General features: G+C 40.4%; 2 protein-coding genes across 3 annotated transcripts in view; both read left to right on the plus strand.

Moving 5' to 3' along the window:
* Positions 1–12851, plus strand: part of LOC117403345 (tubby-related protein 4-like) — an 81740-nt gene extending 68889 nt beyond the window's left edge. For both annotated transcript variants that reach the window (XM_034005423.3, XM_059024143.1), the window contains exons 10-15: positions 5123–5267; positions 6217–6361; positions 6704–6797; positions 7191–7334; positions 7714–11042; positions 11327–12851. In XM_034005423.3, coding sequence (XP_033861314.1) covers positions 5123–5267; positions 6217–6361; positions 6704–6797; positions 7191–7334; positions 7714–11042; positions 11327–11443 — 3974 coding nt within the window. In that variant the 3' untranslated portion in view covers positions 11444–12851. The remainder of the gene's footprint in view (positions 1–5122; positions 5268–6216; positions 6362–6703; positions 6798–7190; positions 7335–7713; positions 11043–11326) is intronic.
* A 5792-nt stretch (positions 12852–18643) lies between these two features.
* The window catches only part of LOC117403028 (transmembrane protein 181-like), a 37531-nt gene continuing 37199 nt past the window's right edge, over positions 18644–18975 (plus strand). The window contains exon 1 of the mRNA XM_034004857.3: positions 18644–18853. Coding sequence (XP_033860748.3) covers positions 18723–18853 — 131 coding nt within the window. The 5' untranslated portion in view covers positions 18644–18722. The remainder of the gene's footprint in view (positions 18854–18975) is intronic.

The following is an 18975-nucleotide window of genomic DNA, read 5'->3' on the forward strand; positions in this document are numbered from 1 at the left end:
CAATGTATTCAATCTTTGACTTCAGAGCTTCTGTTTGTTTCATTTCCCTTCTTTTTTTTTCATGAGGTATTTTGTCTCTTGCGTGATCTTCTGGTCGCATTTTATACTCTGTGTTCCAGCGATGTGTTTTGCTGTTTCTGCAGTTACTTGCGTATTGATTTTGTTTACCTTGATTGCTTCATCTTTTTGCAGATCTTGAAGAGCACTGAATATCTTCTTCAGTTCCAGTTGAAACACCAGGCTTTGCTTCTGGAGCATTTCTCCGTTGATTGTGTTGGATTTTGTCATCACGAGTTTCGCTCTCTCCACTGCTGTGTTTAGTTGTATTTTGCATCTTACAAGTCTGTGGTCACTTCCTGTGTTAAAATTGTTTAGCACTGAGACATCTTGTATGGTGTTGATGAGTATGTAGTCAGTTTCATTCTTCACTCCGTTGGGTCCTCTCCATGTCCATTTCCTGATGGTTTTCTTCTGGAAGAAGGTGTTCATGATGAATAAGTTCTTGTTCTCTGCAAATTTGACTAGTCTGTCATCCCTCTCGTTCCTGTCGCCATGTCCAAATTTGCCAACCGAATTCACGTCTTCTTGATGGGCTCCTATTTTGGCGTTGAAGTCACCAATGATGAACTTATAGTGGCTCTTCCTATTTTCGTGTAGTTCTTGTATTTCTTCATAAAACTCTTTGACTTCTTCAACCGAATTGGATGATCTGAAGTTCATACTTCCTTGAAACTTTAACTATCAGTCTTTCAGACATTTCTGACACGCTGTCAATCTCTACTATGTTATTTTTTATTCTCTTGGATGACTCCAACACCTCCTGTTCATCCATCTGTAGTGCCTCAGTAGAAGAGAAGATGTCCACTCTTGAGTTGTGTAGTCCTTCATCTTTCCGCCATACTTTGCTTAGTCCTACGATGTCCCACTTGATTCTTCCAAGTTCTTCTTCCAACTCTTGAAGTCTTGCTTCACCTGAAAGAGATGTACAGTTGTATGTGGCCGGGTCAGTGTTCTGTGGCAGGCTAAAATCGTAACTCAGTGATTCTCAGCATGCTGTGCCTTCATGTCTACCCGGACGCTGCCTTGGTCGGTGGCAATCCAGCCTCTGAGGAATGAGGGCCATGTTTTTGTCTGCTTTCATCATGGGGGTGTTGAGAGGAATACTTATGAAATTAAGAGTATGAAATTAGGAGACTGAAGTTGATGACAAGCAATTACCCTACTGTGGCAGGGTGACGTTGTGGTGACGTCAGGCCAGAAGCAGGAAGGGAAAAAACTGACACCAGGTAGTACTGCAGTTAAAGAGACGCGGTGTGCACCGTTTTATTTTTAAACAACAAAAATAAATAAAAGGTTTTAACAAAAACAAACTTCCTCAAAGAGCGAAATAAAAAGATAAACAAAACAACAGCATACCAGTGATTTCACAAGCATTAAAATCCTGTATCTTTCTAAACAAGGGATTTAGGGTAGCTCCCTAATAAAAGCTGAATCTCAAAACAATAATTGTGTGAATATAGTAATTGTTACAGCTGTGTATAATGGTATTTAAAACATGATTAAATTATCCGCCTAGAAAATCCTGCAAATCCGTACTAACTTCATCCTGATTGCAGCGTACCAAACAGATGATCCCGGTAATTGGTTTAACTGATCAGAACAAGTGGAACAAGTTAGACCAATAATGGGGACTAACCTATGGCTGTGACCAAAAGATTTGCATCACCCTATAGAATTAACACATTTTGCTTCATAAACTCGAATGAATCCTGCTAAATAATGTTACGTTAATATATTGAATTACATACCGCTTTGCAGTTTTCCTTATACAGTAATCCATCGCGTATCCAACTGCAGTGGGACCAGAGTAAGGTTGACTATGTAAAAAGGTGGATAATTTAATCATGTTTTAAATACCATTATACACAGCTGTAACAATTACTATATTCATACAATTATTGTTTTGAGATTCAGCTTTTATTAAGGAGCTCCCCTAAATCCCTTGTTTAGAAAGATACAGGATTTTAATGCTTGTGACAGAGTAGCCGTGTGGGTGTGTGCGTTCGCTGCTGAGTGACAGGCAGGAGATCGGACGGAGGTTGAAGTTGATACGCCCTGTAGGCGAACGGGATTTACTTACATATCAACACACTGAACAGCTCACGTGACACTACCAGCAATGGTAGCGCACAGATCACATATAACACAGTGTATGAAAAGTTTGGTAGGATCTACAATCTGTGAACTAATCTTCTGTGTTCAATAATAAACTAACGTTGCTGAAGAGCTTGATCATGGCAGATAAACCGTGACGTGTGGATATGTGACATGTGGATACGCGACAGATTACTGTACTAAAAAAAAAACTGACAAATGTGACATTTTTAAATCTAACATGAAACACTGTACTACTATTACGGCTTCCAGTAGACTTTAGCAATATCATTATGTAGTTTGTTTGATTACATGACATTAAATAAAATATCTAAATTATGTTCATGTAGTTTTTATTTGAATTATGTCTCAATCCTAAAATTCTAGGTGATGCAAACCATTTGGCCATAGCTGTATAAACCCTTCAGTGTCAGATAACTATATAAAGGGATGCCTGTACAAAAGACACATTTTTATTACATCAAATATATTTAATTCAAAATAAATGTCATGTCTTATTGTGCACCTTTAAAACTGACAGATCATACTTGCATTTAAGCTGCCAACACTGCTGCATAGGCACAGAGAAGTTTAATTGTGTGATAATGGACCATTGGTTGTTATAGTTAAAGCATATTAACTGAAATTGTATTGCGTTAAACTAAAAACGGTATCAAAGGTACATGATTAAAAAGCTGATTTTAAATTTAGGGCATATATATATATATATATATATATATATATATATATATATATATATATATATATATATATATAGTGCCATTGATGTTTTCACAGTTTGTTGTGTTACAACCTGAAATCACTGCTGTTATTGCATGCAAGGGATTTGCGACTAAATACTAGCTTTTATACTTCCTATATTTGCTTTAAGTTGAACTGTCCCAATACTTATGCTCACATAAAATGGGGGGATGGAACTCTAAAAGTGCTGTTATTCTTAGTTGGTAAAACATGTATGTCTTGAAACCACCGGAAATAAAAGGTGACATTCTGTACTTTTGCCTCATATTAATTTTTTACTCGTATTTTCATAATGCTTGAGTGTACAGCAAAAATAGCAATTCTGACTTCACTGTACCAATACTTATGGATATTATTATTATACTGTATATTATTATTATTTATTTCTTAGCAGACGCCCTTGTCCAGGGTGACAATTGTTACAAGATATCACATTATTTTTACATAGAATTACATTGTTTTGTACACATTATTTTTACATACAATTACACATTTATACAGTTTTTTTTTTTTTACTGGAGCAATCTAGGTAAAGGTAAAGTACCTTGCTCAAGGGTACAGCAGCAGTGTCCCCCACCTCGGATTGGATCCACGACCCTCCGGTCAAGAGTCCAGAGCCCTAACCACTACTTCACACTGCTGCCACACTGTGTGTGTATATATGGTGAACAGGATGTCATGAGCCAGCTCGATTACCCAAAACAGTGCAACAACATCCAACAAGTTGTTGATGTCCTCTCAGAACTGACCAAATAAAATTGCAAATGAATGTATTGATTGTGTTTTATTTGTTTGCATCATTAATATTTAACACAACAGCAAATCCAACACAATTTAAAAGAAAGGAGAGAATCTCTGACAGCACGAGCCTCCTCAAATCGCTGCTGTCCAATTGAAACTGGCGGCTGAGGTAACCTTCAATTGCTAAGTCTGCTTATAATGCGGGCTTGGGCTTGTTTTTTGAGAGTCGCAGGTTTACATTTTACAGTGCCGCTTTTTTTTCTTGTGAGACTTGGCAACACTGGTAAGCTTCCCCGTCTGTCTCACAGGCAGCAACTGATTCCACCTCATTTTGTTTTTGACAAGAGTTTGTGCAGGATACAGCAGGCAGTGGCAATTTTGGGAACTAACTAATGCTGCACTTCATCAGTCCATTTCATCAATATCTGCCAACTCCCTTTCAAGTGCCCACTACCCGTATTTGCCCAAGCGTGGTGTTGAATGCTTCCTCAGCAGCCGTCAGCCACCCGCCGGGTAGGGTTTCTAAGCCAGGGAAGTAGTATACGCAGCATCACCTGATTCCCCTATATGCTGTATTGCCTGAATGAAAGGGAAATATATATAACATCTCTGCCGGTTTTCAGCCATGGTGATCTGATAATTTTATACCTCAAGTTAATTTTTAATTTATGAGTTGTAAGATAAATTAGTTGAAACAGTATTCACTACTATCGACATGACACCCCACTAATGACATTTGGAAAACAATTTGGGCAAGAGTAGTAAAACACATTATTAACCAGTCAGGCACAAGGTATTTTGCTTTATTACAGCAGCATAGATTCACTCGTGTACCAGTTCTCTGCACATGGAAACCACATTTTCACAAAATTTCACTAGTAATCTTCAAAAACAGCACAAGTACTTTACGCATAGCTAATTCACATATCACCCCCCACCTTTCCCATTCATTTGCATGACGTTGGGTGAAAAGCCCGGTTTTCTCAAGTAAAGTAAACTGAGCGAACGGAAACCCCAAAAAGCATTTTACACAAGACATTTTTCTCGTGTAAATGTCTCGAGTTAAAAAAAAAAAAAACTTGCATGGAAACCCCATGTTTGAGGGAAAGAACAATGCCCTCTGCTGCTTAATTCAAGAATTGCTGGTATAGTAAATAACCAGTTAAACTGAACACTAGCAGTACAGTAGATTCTTGCTACTCCTTGTTCAGATTACTGATTTGTTCTGAGTCAAGATCATATACCGTATAATACTAAAATACCCTGCCTAGCATTTGATTTCTGTTTCAGAAACTCTCTTTACTTTTTGAAATCAAATTAGTAGTAAACCTTTGAAATAAAATGGTGACAGCAATACCTATCTGATATAAATATACAAGAATGTTTTGTTTTTTTTAAACTGATCCCATAATCCCATTTGTAAAAAATGCAGTCTTCTAAATTTAGGTTTGTCTCATTTCTCTAGATGAGGTGTATGGAAACAGCATGATTTCGTCCATGATCGACAGCTGTAACTGTTCCGACTCCAGTGATATCGAGCTGAGCGATGACTTGATTTCAAAGAAATCGCCAAAGACATCAAGAGGCAGCAAGTCACCCAAACTCCCCCGGTACAGCACGTTGTTTTTTCTCACTTCACACAAGACGTGGAAGTGGCATGGACGGCTATATGGTTGTCATTATATCTGTCCGTACATATTATTATTATTTATTATTATTTATTTCTTAGCAGACGCCCTTATCCAGGGCAAATACATTTCAAGTGTTACAGTACAAGTAATAATACAATAAGAGCAAGATAAATACAATGACTTTGGTTCAAGCAAGTACAAGTGTGACAAAATACAATTCAATAATACAGCAGATAACAGTGACAGTGACAGTTACATCAGGATATGATTAATTACAAAATACTACAGATTAAACACTTGGTAGATTACAGTACTCTGAAGTACAGGATTAAATGCAGTAAAATAGGGGGCAGATAAGAGCAAATAAAGCGCATTTAAGGAAGGGTGATAGTGTCCCAGGGGAAAAACAGAGGAGTTCTACAGGTGCTGTCTGAAGAGGTGAGTCTTAAGGAGGCGCCGAAATGTGGTCAGGGACTGGGCAGTCCTGACATCTGTATAGTTCTACACTGATTCATCACATTTTCCAGGGGAATGTGATAAATGTGTATCTGACGGTATACTTGCAAATAAAGGAAAATTACTTTTCTTGTTTATTCAGAGCACCTATGCTGTACAGACAATGGATTAACCCATACTATGCTTTGTTATCATGACAATAGGCATTCTTTTTAAGTTTTGCATTGACTACACTATTAATTTATAAAGACTAATCAGACTCCACTGGTTAGTCATTGCCTACTTGCTCAGTGTGATTCAATAATAAGGATGGGAAGTGAGTGCATGTGCATTTTTAGTTTTCAGCTGGTAAGGAGCAGCCATTTTACTGAAGTAAAACAGTCAGACTACAATATTTAGATAATTTTAAGATAGTTAGGGTAGTTTCATGTTATTGAATTTTTAGGACAGGACTTTTCTCTTTTATTGACAGGATTAATATAGAAGCTAGGAAATCTCCTAAGCTTTCCCGGGCTACACAGGAAATTTCCCGGTCACCACGGTTACCAATCAGGAAGCCTTCTATTGGATCTCCCAGTCTGGCTCGCAGAGAGTTTCCTTTAGAAGATATTACTCAGGTATGTTCTACTTTATAAATATGCTTAAGGCATTGGCTTGCATCTATTCTCCTGAATTATTAGCCCAGTCTCATTATAAAGCTGTGTTTAACTTTAACTTTCACTTTGCTCTAAAACAGTACATGGATATTAAAGAACTTGACTTTATTTTCACTTTGACTGGTGAAGTCCATTTAACCTGTCACCTGACTGTAGACAAGTATTAGAACGCTAGCTGAAACATTAAGCTCTTTTTTAAAGTGGAGGGCAATGGACATCTAGTAGAATGGGGCAAAAACACACCAGATATTCTTGTTTTTACGTCACTTTTCTATTTGTAAAATCATGTCTTTATTTTTACAGCATAACTATCTTGCTCAGGTCACTTCTAATATCTGGGGAACAAAGTTCAAGATTGTAGGACTTGCTTCCTTTCTACCAACTAATCTTGGTGCAGGTAAAATAATAATACAAGGCTTTTTTGTTATAATCCAGCTGACATAATGTTACATGGGTTTATTGCACTTTAAAATGGTGAATTATCTTAGCTAACCATAAACCTTTTAAATGCAGAATGCATAACTGATTTGCTGTATAGAACTGTTGCCTTCTTTAGTGCTGTGAATCAAACCCTGTTCATGGTTGAATAGCTTTAGAAATGGAAAGGGGATAGCCAGGTTAGTACTTGTAGTAATTTTAGACTTGCTGCTGGCCTAAATAATCATTCTGGTTAAATCTACCATCTCCAAAATCAACACTTATTAGACAACTTATGTGTGAGCATTTTAATACAAATATTGTAGACTAACATACTTCCTACTTCGACTGCAAACCTCTGATTTCCCCCCAGTTATATACAAGACAAGCTTGCTGCATCTTCAGCCTAGACAGATGACTATTTACCTGCCAGAGGTCCGTAAAGTTTCCATGGACTACATCAACCTTCCTGTGTTCAATCCCAATGTGTTCAGTGAAGATGAAGATGATTTGCCAGGTAAGTAGATTTAAATCTTCTTCCATGAAACTTTCTAGTGGCTATAACAAAGTGGTACAGAAGGTTAGGGCTGGAAGCCTAGAGATCCTGAAATCTGATCATGGAGAAGTAAATGTCTAAACATAATAACATGCTGTACGTAAAGAGTTGCACACAGAATAGCATGTTAATGTTTGACATCAGTTAAATTCTGAATTAATGAGTTTTATTAATAGTACAGTGTGCCCCCTATATAATGGTATGCCACCTTATAGTGCTAAATGAGTGGCATTATGGGGCAAATGAGAGCCACCGCAATGGTTTTGCTGTATAAAGCGCTGCCTTATACAAGAGGGAGCACTGTATGATCTATTATTTTTTATTTTTTATTTTTTTACAGCGACTGGAACTTCTGGAGTGCCTGATGACAACCCCACCTGCACTGTAAACATTCCCATTGCTCCTATTCACAGCTCGGCTCAGGCCATGTCCCCAACCCAGAGCATCGGGCTGGTCCAATCCCTACTAGCCAATCAGAACGTCCAGCTGGATGTCTTGACCAATCCCACTGCCACAGCAGCAACAGCTGCCGGGGTCTCTGATCACAATCAGGACAGAGGGATGGGCACCCAGTATCAAGTGCCTAACAGGTACTCTAACCCTGGCCAGGTGATTTTTGGAGGGCTGGAGATGGGACGCCTACTTGTTGGTCCTCCACCTCCTCTTCTCCATCCCCATCCACAGCAGCAGCTGCCACCACTACAGCCGCCCATGCCCTACCATCAGCCTTCCTATCAGCCTTCCCATCAGCCTTCTCATCAGCCTTCCCATCAGCCTTCCCATCAGCCTTCTCATCAGCCTTCCCATCAGCCTTCTCATCAGCCCTCCCATCAGCCTTCCCATCAGCCTTCCCATCAGCCTTCTCATCAGCCTTCCCATCAGCCTTCCCATCAGCCTTCCCATCAGCCCTCCCATCAGCCTTCTCATCAGCCCTCCCATCAGCCCTCCCATCAGCCTTCCCATCAGCCTTCCCATCAGCCCTCCCATCAGCCTTCTCATCAGCCGTCCCATCAGCCTTCCCATCAGCCCTCCCATCAGCCTTCCCATCAGCCTTCCCATCAGCCCTCCCATCAGCCTTCCCATCAGCCCTCCCATCAGCCTTCTCATCAGCCGACCCATCAGCCCTCCCATCAGCCTTCCCATCAGCCCTCCCATCAGCCTTCTCATCAGCCCTCCCATCAGCCCTCCCATCAGCCTTCTCATCAGCCTTCCCATCAGCCTTCTCATCAGCCCCCCCATCAGCCTTCTCATCAGCCCTCCCATCAGTCCTCCCATCAGCCTTCCCATCAACCTTCTCATCAGCCCTCCCATCAGTCATCAGGGCTAAACCATCAGCTACAAGGGGCGATCCAGCTACCACCCTTAACTACAGAACATGGGACAGACAGGGATCACGAGCACCTCCAAAAAAACAAGCCTCTCCGGTCTATACCCCAGCTGGCTGAAGGTGATGCTGTTGTCTTCAGTGCCCCTCTGGAGATCCAGATTAGCAAAATGAACCCTCCACCGCCATATCCTGGCACTGTGGCAGCAGCAGCTGCTGCTTCTGCTGCTGCAGCTGCTGCTGTAGCCGCAACTGTGGCCAATAACAATGCAGCCCCTCCTTCAGTGGATCTGTGCCTCAAGAAGAATGAATTTTCCCTGTACCCGGCAGCCCCACAATACCACACCCCTCTAGGCTATGAGAGGATCACCACCTTCGACAGCAGCGGTAACGTAGAGGAGGTGTGCCGCCCCCGCACCAGGATGCTGTGCAACCAGAACATGTATACTCTGCCTGGCCCAGGCAGCTCCGCCACGCTGAGGGTTACCTCTTCTGTTGGTAAGAAGGTGCAGATTCCTTGTGCCGCAGCCACCCTCAACCGGCTCAAGGTGCCCCGCTACTCCATCCCCAGCGGAGACCCGCCCCCTTACCCTGATCCAGCCAACCAGGCTGGGTCAGGGAGGAGCCCTGGCCAACGCATTGACAGCAGCCTCATTCACGCCACACTGCGCCGCAACAGCAGGGAGGCAGCCCTGAAAGTTTCCCAGATGATGGACACACAAAGAACTCTCCCAACCAAATCCAAGGTTAGCAGTGGTGCAGTGGCAACTTCCTACCAGCAGAGGGTACCCACAGCTTTATACACTTGCAGTCAGTGCAGTAATAGCAGCAGTAGCGGAAGCGCTAGTGGCATCGGTGGGGGAAACAGTAACAGCAACGGCATCTCAGGTGGGAGCATCGTTCGTCAAGATTTGCCAGCAGGTAACAGTGGCCAACACAGCACTGTTATAGTCCATTCCAACAGCACCTCACCACTGGCTTCTCAGTCGTCGTACAACCTGCTTAGCCCCCCAGACAACTGTAGGGACAGGACAGAATATATTAACTCTGCCTTTACAGAGGATGAGGCCCTCAGCCAGCAGTGCCAGCTGGAAAAGTCCATCCGGCACCTGAACATCAGTGAGGTCAGTCTGACCATCAAGCGTCCCCCAGCCTACCAGTGGGACCCCTCGACCACTGAGGAGATCTGGGTACCCCAGGACCGATCGGTGCTGAATGCACCCCCAGGAGTTAACAAACCCTCACCTCTCATCCTCAACCCAGCCCAACACTTAGATGTGTCCCGTCTGCCATTTGTTCTTTCCCCGAAATCCCCCACCAACCCCAATGCTACTTTCCAGGCTGGTTACCAGATAACCTTTCCCTTCCCACCAGGTGCAGGTTATGGTGGACCTCAGTTGCAGGCCATGCAGCCAACTCCACAACCTTGTTCTCCCAAGGAAATGGCGGCACCCGTCCCTTTCACTCAACAGGAGCCCACAATGGTCTTGCTGCCCAGTTACCCGCCTAACCTTGCCAACCTCGCCTGCTGCCCACTGCCACCCATGTACCCAGGTGGAAGTGCCTGTGCAGGTCTGCAGCTGCCCCCCCTTGCCTTGCACCCTTGGAACTCCTACAGCCCATGCCCACCTATGCAGAACTCCTCTGGAACGTTGCCTCACCCACCCAAGCCTCACCTGGTGGTTGAGAAGCCAGTTCTTTCCCCGCCTCCCTCTGCAGAGCTCCAGAACCACATGGGCACCAGTGAGGCCATGGCAGAGGCAGGGGACAACTTCCAGGAAGTCCTGTCTCTGGCAGAAAGCCCTATCCCACAGCGGGCAGACAAGTTTAACAAGAAGAGCCGAAAGAGGCTTGACAGCCGGGCAGAGGAGGGCAATGTGCCAGCCATCACAGAGGGCAAGGTGAAGAAGGAGACCCGGGCCCTCAGTGACTTCAATTCCCTGATCTCAAGCCCCAGGCTGGGCCGGGAAAAAAAGAAGCCCAAGAGTCAGAAGGAGCAGCTTAAGTCCAAAAAGCTGAACAGGACTAATGAGTTCCAGGACAGCTCGGAGAGTGAGCCAGAGCTCTTTATCAGTGGGGATGAACTGATGAACCAGAGCCAGAGCAGCAAGAAGGGCTGGAAGAGCAAGCGGAGCCTGCGCACGGCCAGTGAGCTTGATGAGTTCAAGTGTCGCAAGGCCAGCGAAAAGGAGGACCGTGGTCTGGGCAGCCAGGGCTTTGTCTACATCATGGCCAACAAGCAGCCACTGTGGAACGAGGCTACACAGGTCTACCAACTGGACTTCGGAGGAAGGGTAACACAAGAGTCAGCAAAAAACTTCCAGATTGAGCTGGAGGGAAGACAGGTATGACAGTAATGAGGGTTAACTCATCCAGAAAAATTCAAACCATTCCAGAAAGATGTAGTTACTAAATAATGACACGGCAGAGCTAAAATATATGGAATATTAGTTTAGCTAAATATGTTAATTTAATGTAAATTAGCTTTTTTAGGAGAATAGCAAATTGGACAAAGAATTAGCAACACATAATGAAATGAAATGTATTAAACATACAGATAAAGAGAATAAAGACCTTTTTTCTAAATAGTGATTTTAATATACAGTTGCATGTCTGTATTCTTTTGCAGGTGATGCAGTTCGGAAGGATTGATGGCAGTGCCTACATCCTAGACTTTCAGTACCCGTTCTCGGCAGTGCAGGCCTTCGCTGTGGCCCTGGCCAACGTCACACAGCGCCTCAAGTGAAGAATAGAGCTCAGAGAAAAGCTTTTCTTTTGAATCTCCTGATAAAACTGATACATAAAGTTGTTGTTCAGTGTGCAGTGTAAGCAGTTTCGCCATGACGGCAGAGTTGCAATGCCGCTGGCTTCCATATGTTGGAGCCATATTTATAGTGCTGGCTGGAGAGAAGAGTGGAGACAGTGACCTGGGGGATCATCTTTGGGTACATGGGCTTCGCTTAATGCGGTTGTTCTGCAATTGTATGTGCTGCTCTAGCTATCAGAAGCTAGTAGAAACAGTGTCCTCTTTACAGACTGCCTTATATCACTTTTGTTGTTTCCTTTTAATACTATTTCAGTCCAGTTTTTAAACACAACAGTAATACTTGAAAATTATATCCGGAAAAGTAAAAGCTCATTAGCTACAGATTACAGGTACTACCCAGCACTGAAATATATAGCTGTAAAAAAACAAAAAACAAACAAACAAAAAAAAACATTCATAATAAGTTTTAAGTATTTTTGGCTCAGCTATGAACATTTTTAGTGCCTAATGTAGTGCATGTATTAAGGACTGAAGCAGGCTACCTTTTTTTTGTTTGTTTTTTAATGTAGAGACTAAACATAAAACTATGTTTCGGTCATTAGCCATGTGATTTTTGAAAATCGGGCACAGTACTTGAAATGGAAGTGTCAAAATGGAAAAATTAATACATCCTTGATTACTTAGAATGATTGACCATTCTGAGACATGCATTCATTTTGCGAATCAGAAGAACCTGTTACAGTAATGTGATGTTAAATCTATTTAAATGTACATATTATTATTATTATTATTATTATTATTATTATTATTATTATTATTATTATTAGTAGTAGTAGTAGTTGTAGTAGTATTATTTATGTAACATTAGGTCATCTTTGTACCTTGTTTACATTGTTGCTGAGATGTTTATTGGGTTACAGGTAGCCACATTTAAAAGATAACAGCTTTATTAAGTGTTAAATAACACTATGTAACACAATTTTTGTTCCTGGGTAGTAAGTGTTATTTCCTAATTGCTTATGCCTCAAAAGTATAGAAAATGGCTATTATTCCCCACAAACTTTGCTTTTGTGACCAGGACAGTGATATTTTGAAATTTACCTATTTCCAATGAGAAAACGGGCGAATTTGTGTCTTTTCGTTCACATAAAGTCAGAAAAAAACAACATATGAATCCAAATTAACATGTATTTATACTAAAGTAATACAAAAATGACTACAAAAGATTTAGAAGTGAGTAGTTTTTCGAGATTTACGATTATACTGTAAATCACTTTCACGAATCAGCCCCCAAATGTAGTCTCCCATCATGTTCTCGTTATACTGTCCTTGGTAGCGGCGTTCAAAGTCCAGTATATCCTGGTGGAAGCGCTCGCCTTGCTCCTCCGAGTACGCTCCCATGTTCTCCTTGAATTTATCAAGATGAGCATCAAGGATATGGACTTTGAGGGACATCCTACAGCCCATTGTGCCGTAGTTCTTCACCAGAGTCTCAACCAGCTCCACATAGTTTTCGGCCTTGTGATTGCCCAGGAAGCCCCGAACCACTGCGACAAAGCTGTTCCAAGCCGCTTTCTCCTTACTAGTGAGCTTCTTGGGGAATTCATTGCACTCCAGGATCTTCTTTATCTGTGGTCCGACGAAGACACCGGCTTTGACCTTTGCCTCAGACAGCTTAGGGAAGAAGTCTTGAAGGTACTTGAAGGCTGCCAACTCCTTATCTAGAGCTCTGACAAATTGTTTCATAAGGCCCAATTTGATGTGCAGCGGTGGCATCAGCACCTTCCGGGTGTCCACCAGTGGCTCCCACTTGATGTTGTTCCTCCCCACAGAGAAGTCGGTCCACTGTGGCCAGTCCCGCCTGTGGTAGTGCGCCTTGGTGTCCCTGCTGTCCCAAAGGCAAAGATAGCAGGGAAACTTGGTAAAACCGCCTTGGAGACCCATCAGGAATGCCACCATTTTGAAGTCTCAAAATGCGTCTGCCGGATGCTTGCAGCCTCTTGATGCCATCTCAGAAAAATGCAGATATGTATCCACTTAGGCAGCTGGAACTAAACTGAACTGGTGGGCTTAAGGCCCCTGTATTTATACTACTATTTATATTACTGGAAAGTTCTAGAAAGTTCTAGAAGTTACTCCAAGTTTACTCAGCACTGAATCTATCTGGAATGTTCTGGAAAATAGGTAAATTTCAAAATATCACTGTCCTGGTCACAAAAGCAAAGTTTGTGGGGAATAATAGCCATTTTCTATACTTTTGAGGCATAAGCAATTAGGAAATAACACTTACTACCCAGGAACCAAAAAAAAAAAATAATTTGTTACACGGTGCTTTATATCATTTTTTTCTGTTTCAGGTTTTGAGATTGCTTTAAATGTTAATGTTTAAATTTCAGATTGAGAGTTAATTATATGTATTTCACAAAAGAAAAAAAAGAGAACAATCGAAGTTGGAGAATGTGGCACCACTCTGGTACCAGTTTGCTCAAGTACAGTGGGTGCTCTTTTTGTGTCACTTCTGTGAAGTATTCATGCAGGCATCCATTTCTGGCTACACGACTGACACCAGTGTCGCTCCCTAGTGTTGTGTAATCAAGGTACAGGAACATTGTCTTGTATATTTCACCTGCCACTTCATACATTTTTATAATGTAAATTGTTGTTACATATTATTCAATTAGTATAAAGTTGGAAAGTGGAAAGAGTTTTCACAAACATGGCAAACAACACTTTTAAAACTGAACTGATAACTATGTAAAAAAGATAAAAAATGGTCTGACATGTAAAGGAAAGCTGCTGAAGGACAATATTAACTGAAATCTGCTGAGGAAGTTGGTTACTCATAACTAATACAGATCGTTGGAGTTAAAGGTGGACCAGATTACACATTTTTACCCATCATATGCAGAAAACCTGTAAGTTAAACTACATTAAGAGAGGTCTATTAGCAAGAACTAAAAAAAGTAGCATACTTATTTGGCAGAGTTTTCTGTAACATCATTAAAAGAGAATGCAACCGCCTGACAGTGTTTTGAGAGGGCTCTTACATCTACCTGCATTTTCTATTTGTAAGCCAAACTGGCTTGGATCCAGGCTCTGTTACCACTTTTAACTATCTAACTTAGATAGTCAAGACATCAGAATTGAAAGACCTTGGTTTGACCTACCAGAGGTTGGGATTGTTCCAGTTGTTAAACATCTACCTTAAATAGAATTTTCAGTTTTTGATCAGACAGCTCTCAATGAGCTTTCAATGGTAGAAAGCATGCTTGTATGTGATGCACTGTGTTTACAATCACCTCTGCCCAAAATAGGATGTCAATTATATTCTAACTGCAGCTGTTTGGTAAAATGTGCCTATGCACCTTTCATTTTTAGGGCTGGTATGGGCATTATGAAGGCTGCAGTGCTATATATACACCAGCCTTGTTCATGGACTGGAGCAGTATATGGAATGGAAATCAAATGCATTCAAATCAGATCATTTAACAACAGCAAAGGGACATGAGTTGTCAAAATAAAGAGCTTAGAAATGTGTTGATCAATATTTGTCCTCTGTATTTCCTGACATCACAAGAGTAGTTTTATAACTGAATGATACCAGCTCTTCAGATCTGATGGGTTGATGAGTTGTATGAGTTCTGCTTCAGGCAAAGCAGAAAAAAGCTTGACAAGTCTGTGTCAAAATATTCTGCTGTAATGCATTCTGAAGCTGACCATTCTGCTTAAATAACTGCAGTCAAGGTGGACTTGAAGCTTTTATGTGACGTATGTTATATTAGAAAAGAATGTAGACGATCAATCCTGTTTATGTATATATTGCATAGTGTATTGAGTTTGACAGTTTTTAGTTGTGCAATATTTTTTATTATTATTTAAGAAAATAAGACAGTGTTTTTTTTTCAAATTTGATTTGACATTTCTTGACAGTCCTTTTTACACAGGTTATGTATAAAAAAATGTGGATTAAGGAGGTTAGCCCATCCTTGTGTTGGTGGTTTATATAAATTTGCTTTATTTATATAAGAATATTTGAAACTAACCATTATTATTTTTTGGATTAGCTGGGAAGTTGTTCTTTGTGCCCAATGTATTGTGAGGAGGTCGATGTTGAGTGTTATGCAAGAATTATTTGTAGTGCAAATGAAAGGAAATTGTATGTACTAAGTGGTTGAGTATCGTAGCTTGTGTCGTAACACAGGTCTTGTCTGTAGAGTTGATTAATTCTGTTGGTGTTATTTGTGCAGGCTCTGAACATTTTTCTTTCCACAGCATTTGTTATTTTCTGTTGTTTTTTATTTTATTTTTTAATTTGCCTTGTCAACATGAACAGCCTCTTAAACAGAGATGATACAGTCCTAATATCTGTATGCTTTATTAAAACAAAACAAACCACACCATGTTGCTTAGTACTAATTTGGTCTTTAGAAGTGTCATGATTTAACTTTAACAGTATTACTTGATGTTCTAAACAGGTATCAAAACAGGTTTTTCTCTCATTAACTTAAGCATTAACCACATTTTCACAATGCCTATAATTTTGCTTTAGTTTTTAAGTCTTTATGATAACTCGTACTACCACACAATCACTTAGAACCCTAGAAACATTGCAAGACGCTGTTTTGACAAATGTGCAGGAGCACCAAAACATTGGTTTTGAATAAGATAAAGAAAGTTCTGATATGAAGACACCGAGTTTCTGATGTTTCTCTTTATCTAGAGATATGTGTTTTAAACCTGAATTACTACACCTTTTAAGATGCTCATGAAAATGAGTAGAAAGTGGTTTCATATCAGTTGTCTAGGCTACAGTGCTGATCGGCACTGCACTTGGCTTTTGCAGATTCCTGTGAATACATGAGGATAAGTGTAGAATGGAATTAAGCTTTGTGGTGATAAGGCATGGCATTCATATTTTATTCTGTTTTTTAAAACAAACCTTTTTGTTTTAGAAAAAAATCGTGGGTATGTTTCTGATTAAAAAAGCCACTGGCATTTTCTTGCATTTGTTTATGAATACATTATTTAGTAATATAACTCTGAACATTGTTTAATTTAATCAAAACGGTGCTTTTGTGTTTATAAAGTACATATACAGAGGAATAATAGGTTTTTTTCCATTGAAATAACTCTTACTAATATTAGGCACTTGCCAGTGCTATTATTTGTGAAATGGGATATGTGTTTACTTGACACAGATTGGATTTCTTTGATCATTTTTTTCTGACACTATTTTGCAAGCCAGTTTTCAAGTGCAACACTACACTGCCCTGTTGTTACCATTCCTTTTTTATTTTTCAAATTCCTTAAATGATACAATTACCACTATTGTTACTGGTTTGTTCCAGGTTTTTGTAATGTACTGTAATGAAATGGAAGCAACAAACTGCCCAGATTTTTTTTTTCATAGAAAAATTGAGTTGTGTGAGTTGTCCAGCTGTTGCTTAATAAAATTTGCAGACTGAAAAATGTCCTTGTTCTCGGTTCTCATTTTATTAAAGTAAATGACTATTGGGGAATTCATCAACTACTTTTTAGGATTGCATACATCATGGGCTCAATTCCAAAGATGATAACCTCAGTCTGTTGATTTACTATCAAAAAGAGTGCAATTTACTCTGCAGTCTCTACATGTTTATCACACTTAGATTTTTACTTACATTATTACTTTGTGATAAAACGTGGTTGCAACATTCTTTTCCACAAGTTACTGAGAGTCTGAATTTGTGGATAAATGTGACTGTCACATTATGGTTGTGGATCATGGTACAGTATTAACTCACAAACCACTCCCCCTTATAATTCTGGACTTTACTGTTTGGGTTACCAATAGTGCTACAGGGAAACGATTCTTTGCTGTCTTGATTCCTTTCACAGACAGAGAAAACCGACAAAGGAAGAGGTTTAAGATATGTCAAATATGTTTCCCTAAACAATTTGTCATCTTACAGAAAGCAGCACCCAAAAACCACACAACCCATGAAAAACCCAAATGAATACTCCAAATTTTACAGCACATTAAATAATCATGAATACACTGAGGATTTGTAAGCGCTTCCAATAACACGTACACGCTTTTGTGTAAATAAATGGGTAATAAATTAGGAGGCTGTGTGGTCCAGTGGTTAAAGAAAAGGGCTTGTAACCAGGAAGTCCCCGGTTCAAATCCCACCTCAGCCACTGACTCATTGTGTGACCCTGAGCAAGTCACTTAACCTCCTTGTGCTCTGTCTTTTGGGTGAGACATATTTGTAAGTGACTCTGCAGCTGATGCATAGTTCACACACCCTAGTCTCTGTAAGTCGCTTTGGATAAAGGTGTCTGCTAAATAAACAAATAATAATAATAACACTCACTTAAATAATTCATTGAAATGAAATGCTCAGCTTGTGTTATGTAATGTATAAAAGCTCTGTCTCCCGGTGGAAGGAGAAATAGCAGAGCTAACCATTTATTTTAGAGGCATTTAGTTATATATTCCCAACTACTGGTGCTTGTTGTGTTGTTGGTGAATATCATTTGCTGATCTCCAGAATGGCCCACCCACGATGATGTTTTTTTTTTTTGTTTGTTTGTTTTTTTTTTTAATATAGTATGCTATATGGTCCCTTGAGACATTTATTTGCAGCTTCAGCTGCAAATAAATGTCTCAAGGGACCAAAGACTTGCACTTGAATATTGTACCTTATTGAAATTCAAGTTCCCTGCAGTTTAATCTTTATTGAACAAGCATTAACATGCCCCTGGGTACATAGAACTTCAATTAGTGGGATTAACATCCTGACATATACTGCTCAAATGTAGGTAGGTAGGGGGTATCAACCAAAGTCTCTTTCTTTTCTGGTGACTAAACACAATTTATCCTGCCACCACATTATACACACCTGTGCTGCAGGCATCAGGACCCATCTGTATAGTCTAGTCAGAGTAGGATCAGCACATTTGTCTTCTACACCTGCAAGAAAAAAAAAAAAAAAACTGGTTGATTTACCAGTGACAGATGATTTATGGCCGTGTCGACCCATATTCTCAATAGTGCTCTAGCCTTGGTGCTGAAAGATGCAGTGCTGAGAAACAACGCAGGTGGCACTGTCACGCCTCCCCTATTAAAAAAGAACAACACAAAGAAAAAAGGCAGCTGCTGCTTTTACATCATTGGTAAAGGAAATACGGCCCAACACAAACAGAATAAAAAGATATTCAAGATCGGCATTTCCAGTAAATAAAGAAATAAAATAAGCAGCAACATTAATACATTATGGACTCCGAGTATCCTGTCTATGAAATTCCCCTGTACACCGAGCTGAAGTACTTCTGTAAAAAGGTGCATGAAGCCTATAAAGAATTAAAGGAGGACCTAACACCGTACAGAGATGATCGATATTACAGGTAATAATACAATATAAGCATCACCCAACAAAGTAAAGGTCTATGTGTTTGCTTTCAAAGATCAGAGATTTGCTAAAATTCCTCTCATGCTAGCCAGATTGAACCAAATCACTCAGAGATGC

Source organism: Acipenser ruthenus, chromosome 5, assembly GCF_902713425.1.
Source record: "Acipenser ruthenus chromosome 5, fAciRut3.2 maternal haplotype, whole genome shotgun sequence".
Classification (NCBI taxonomy): Eukaryota; Metazoa; Chordata; class Actinopteri; order Acipenseriformes; family Acipenseridae; genus Acipenser; species Acipenser ruthenus.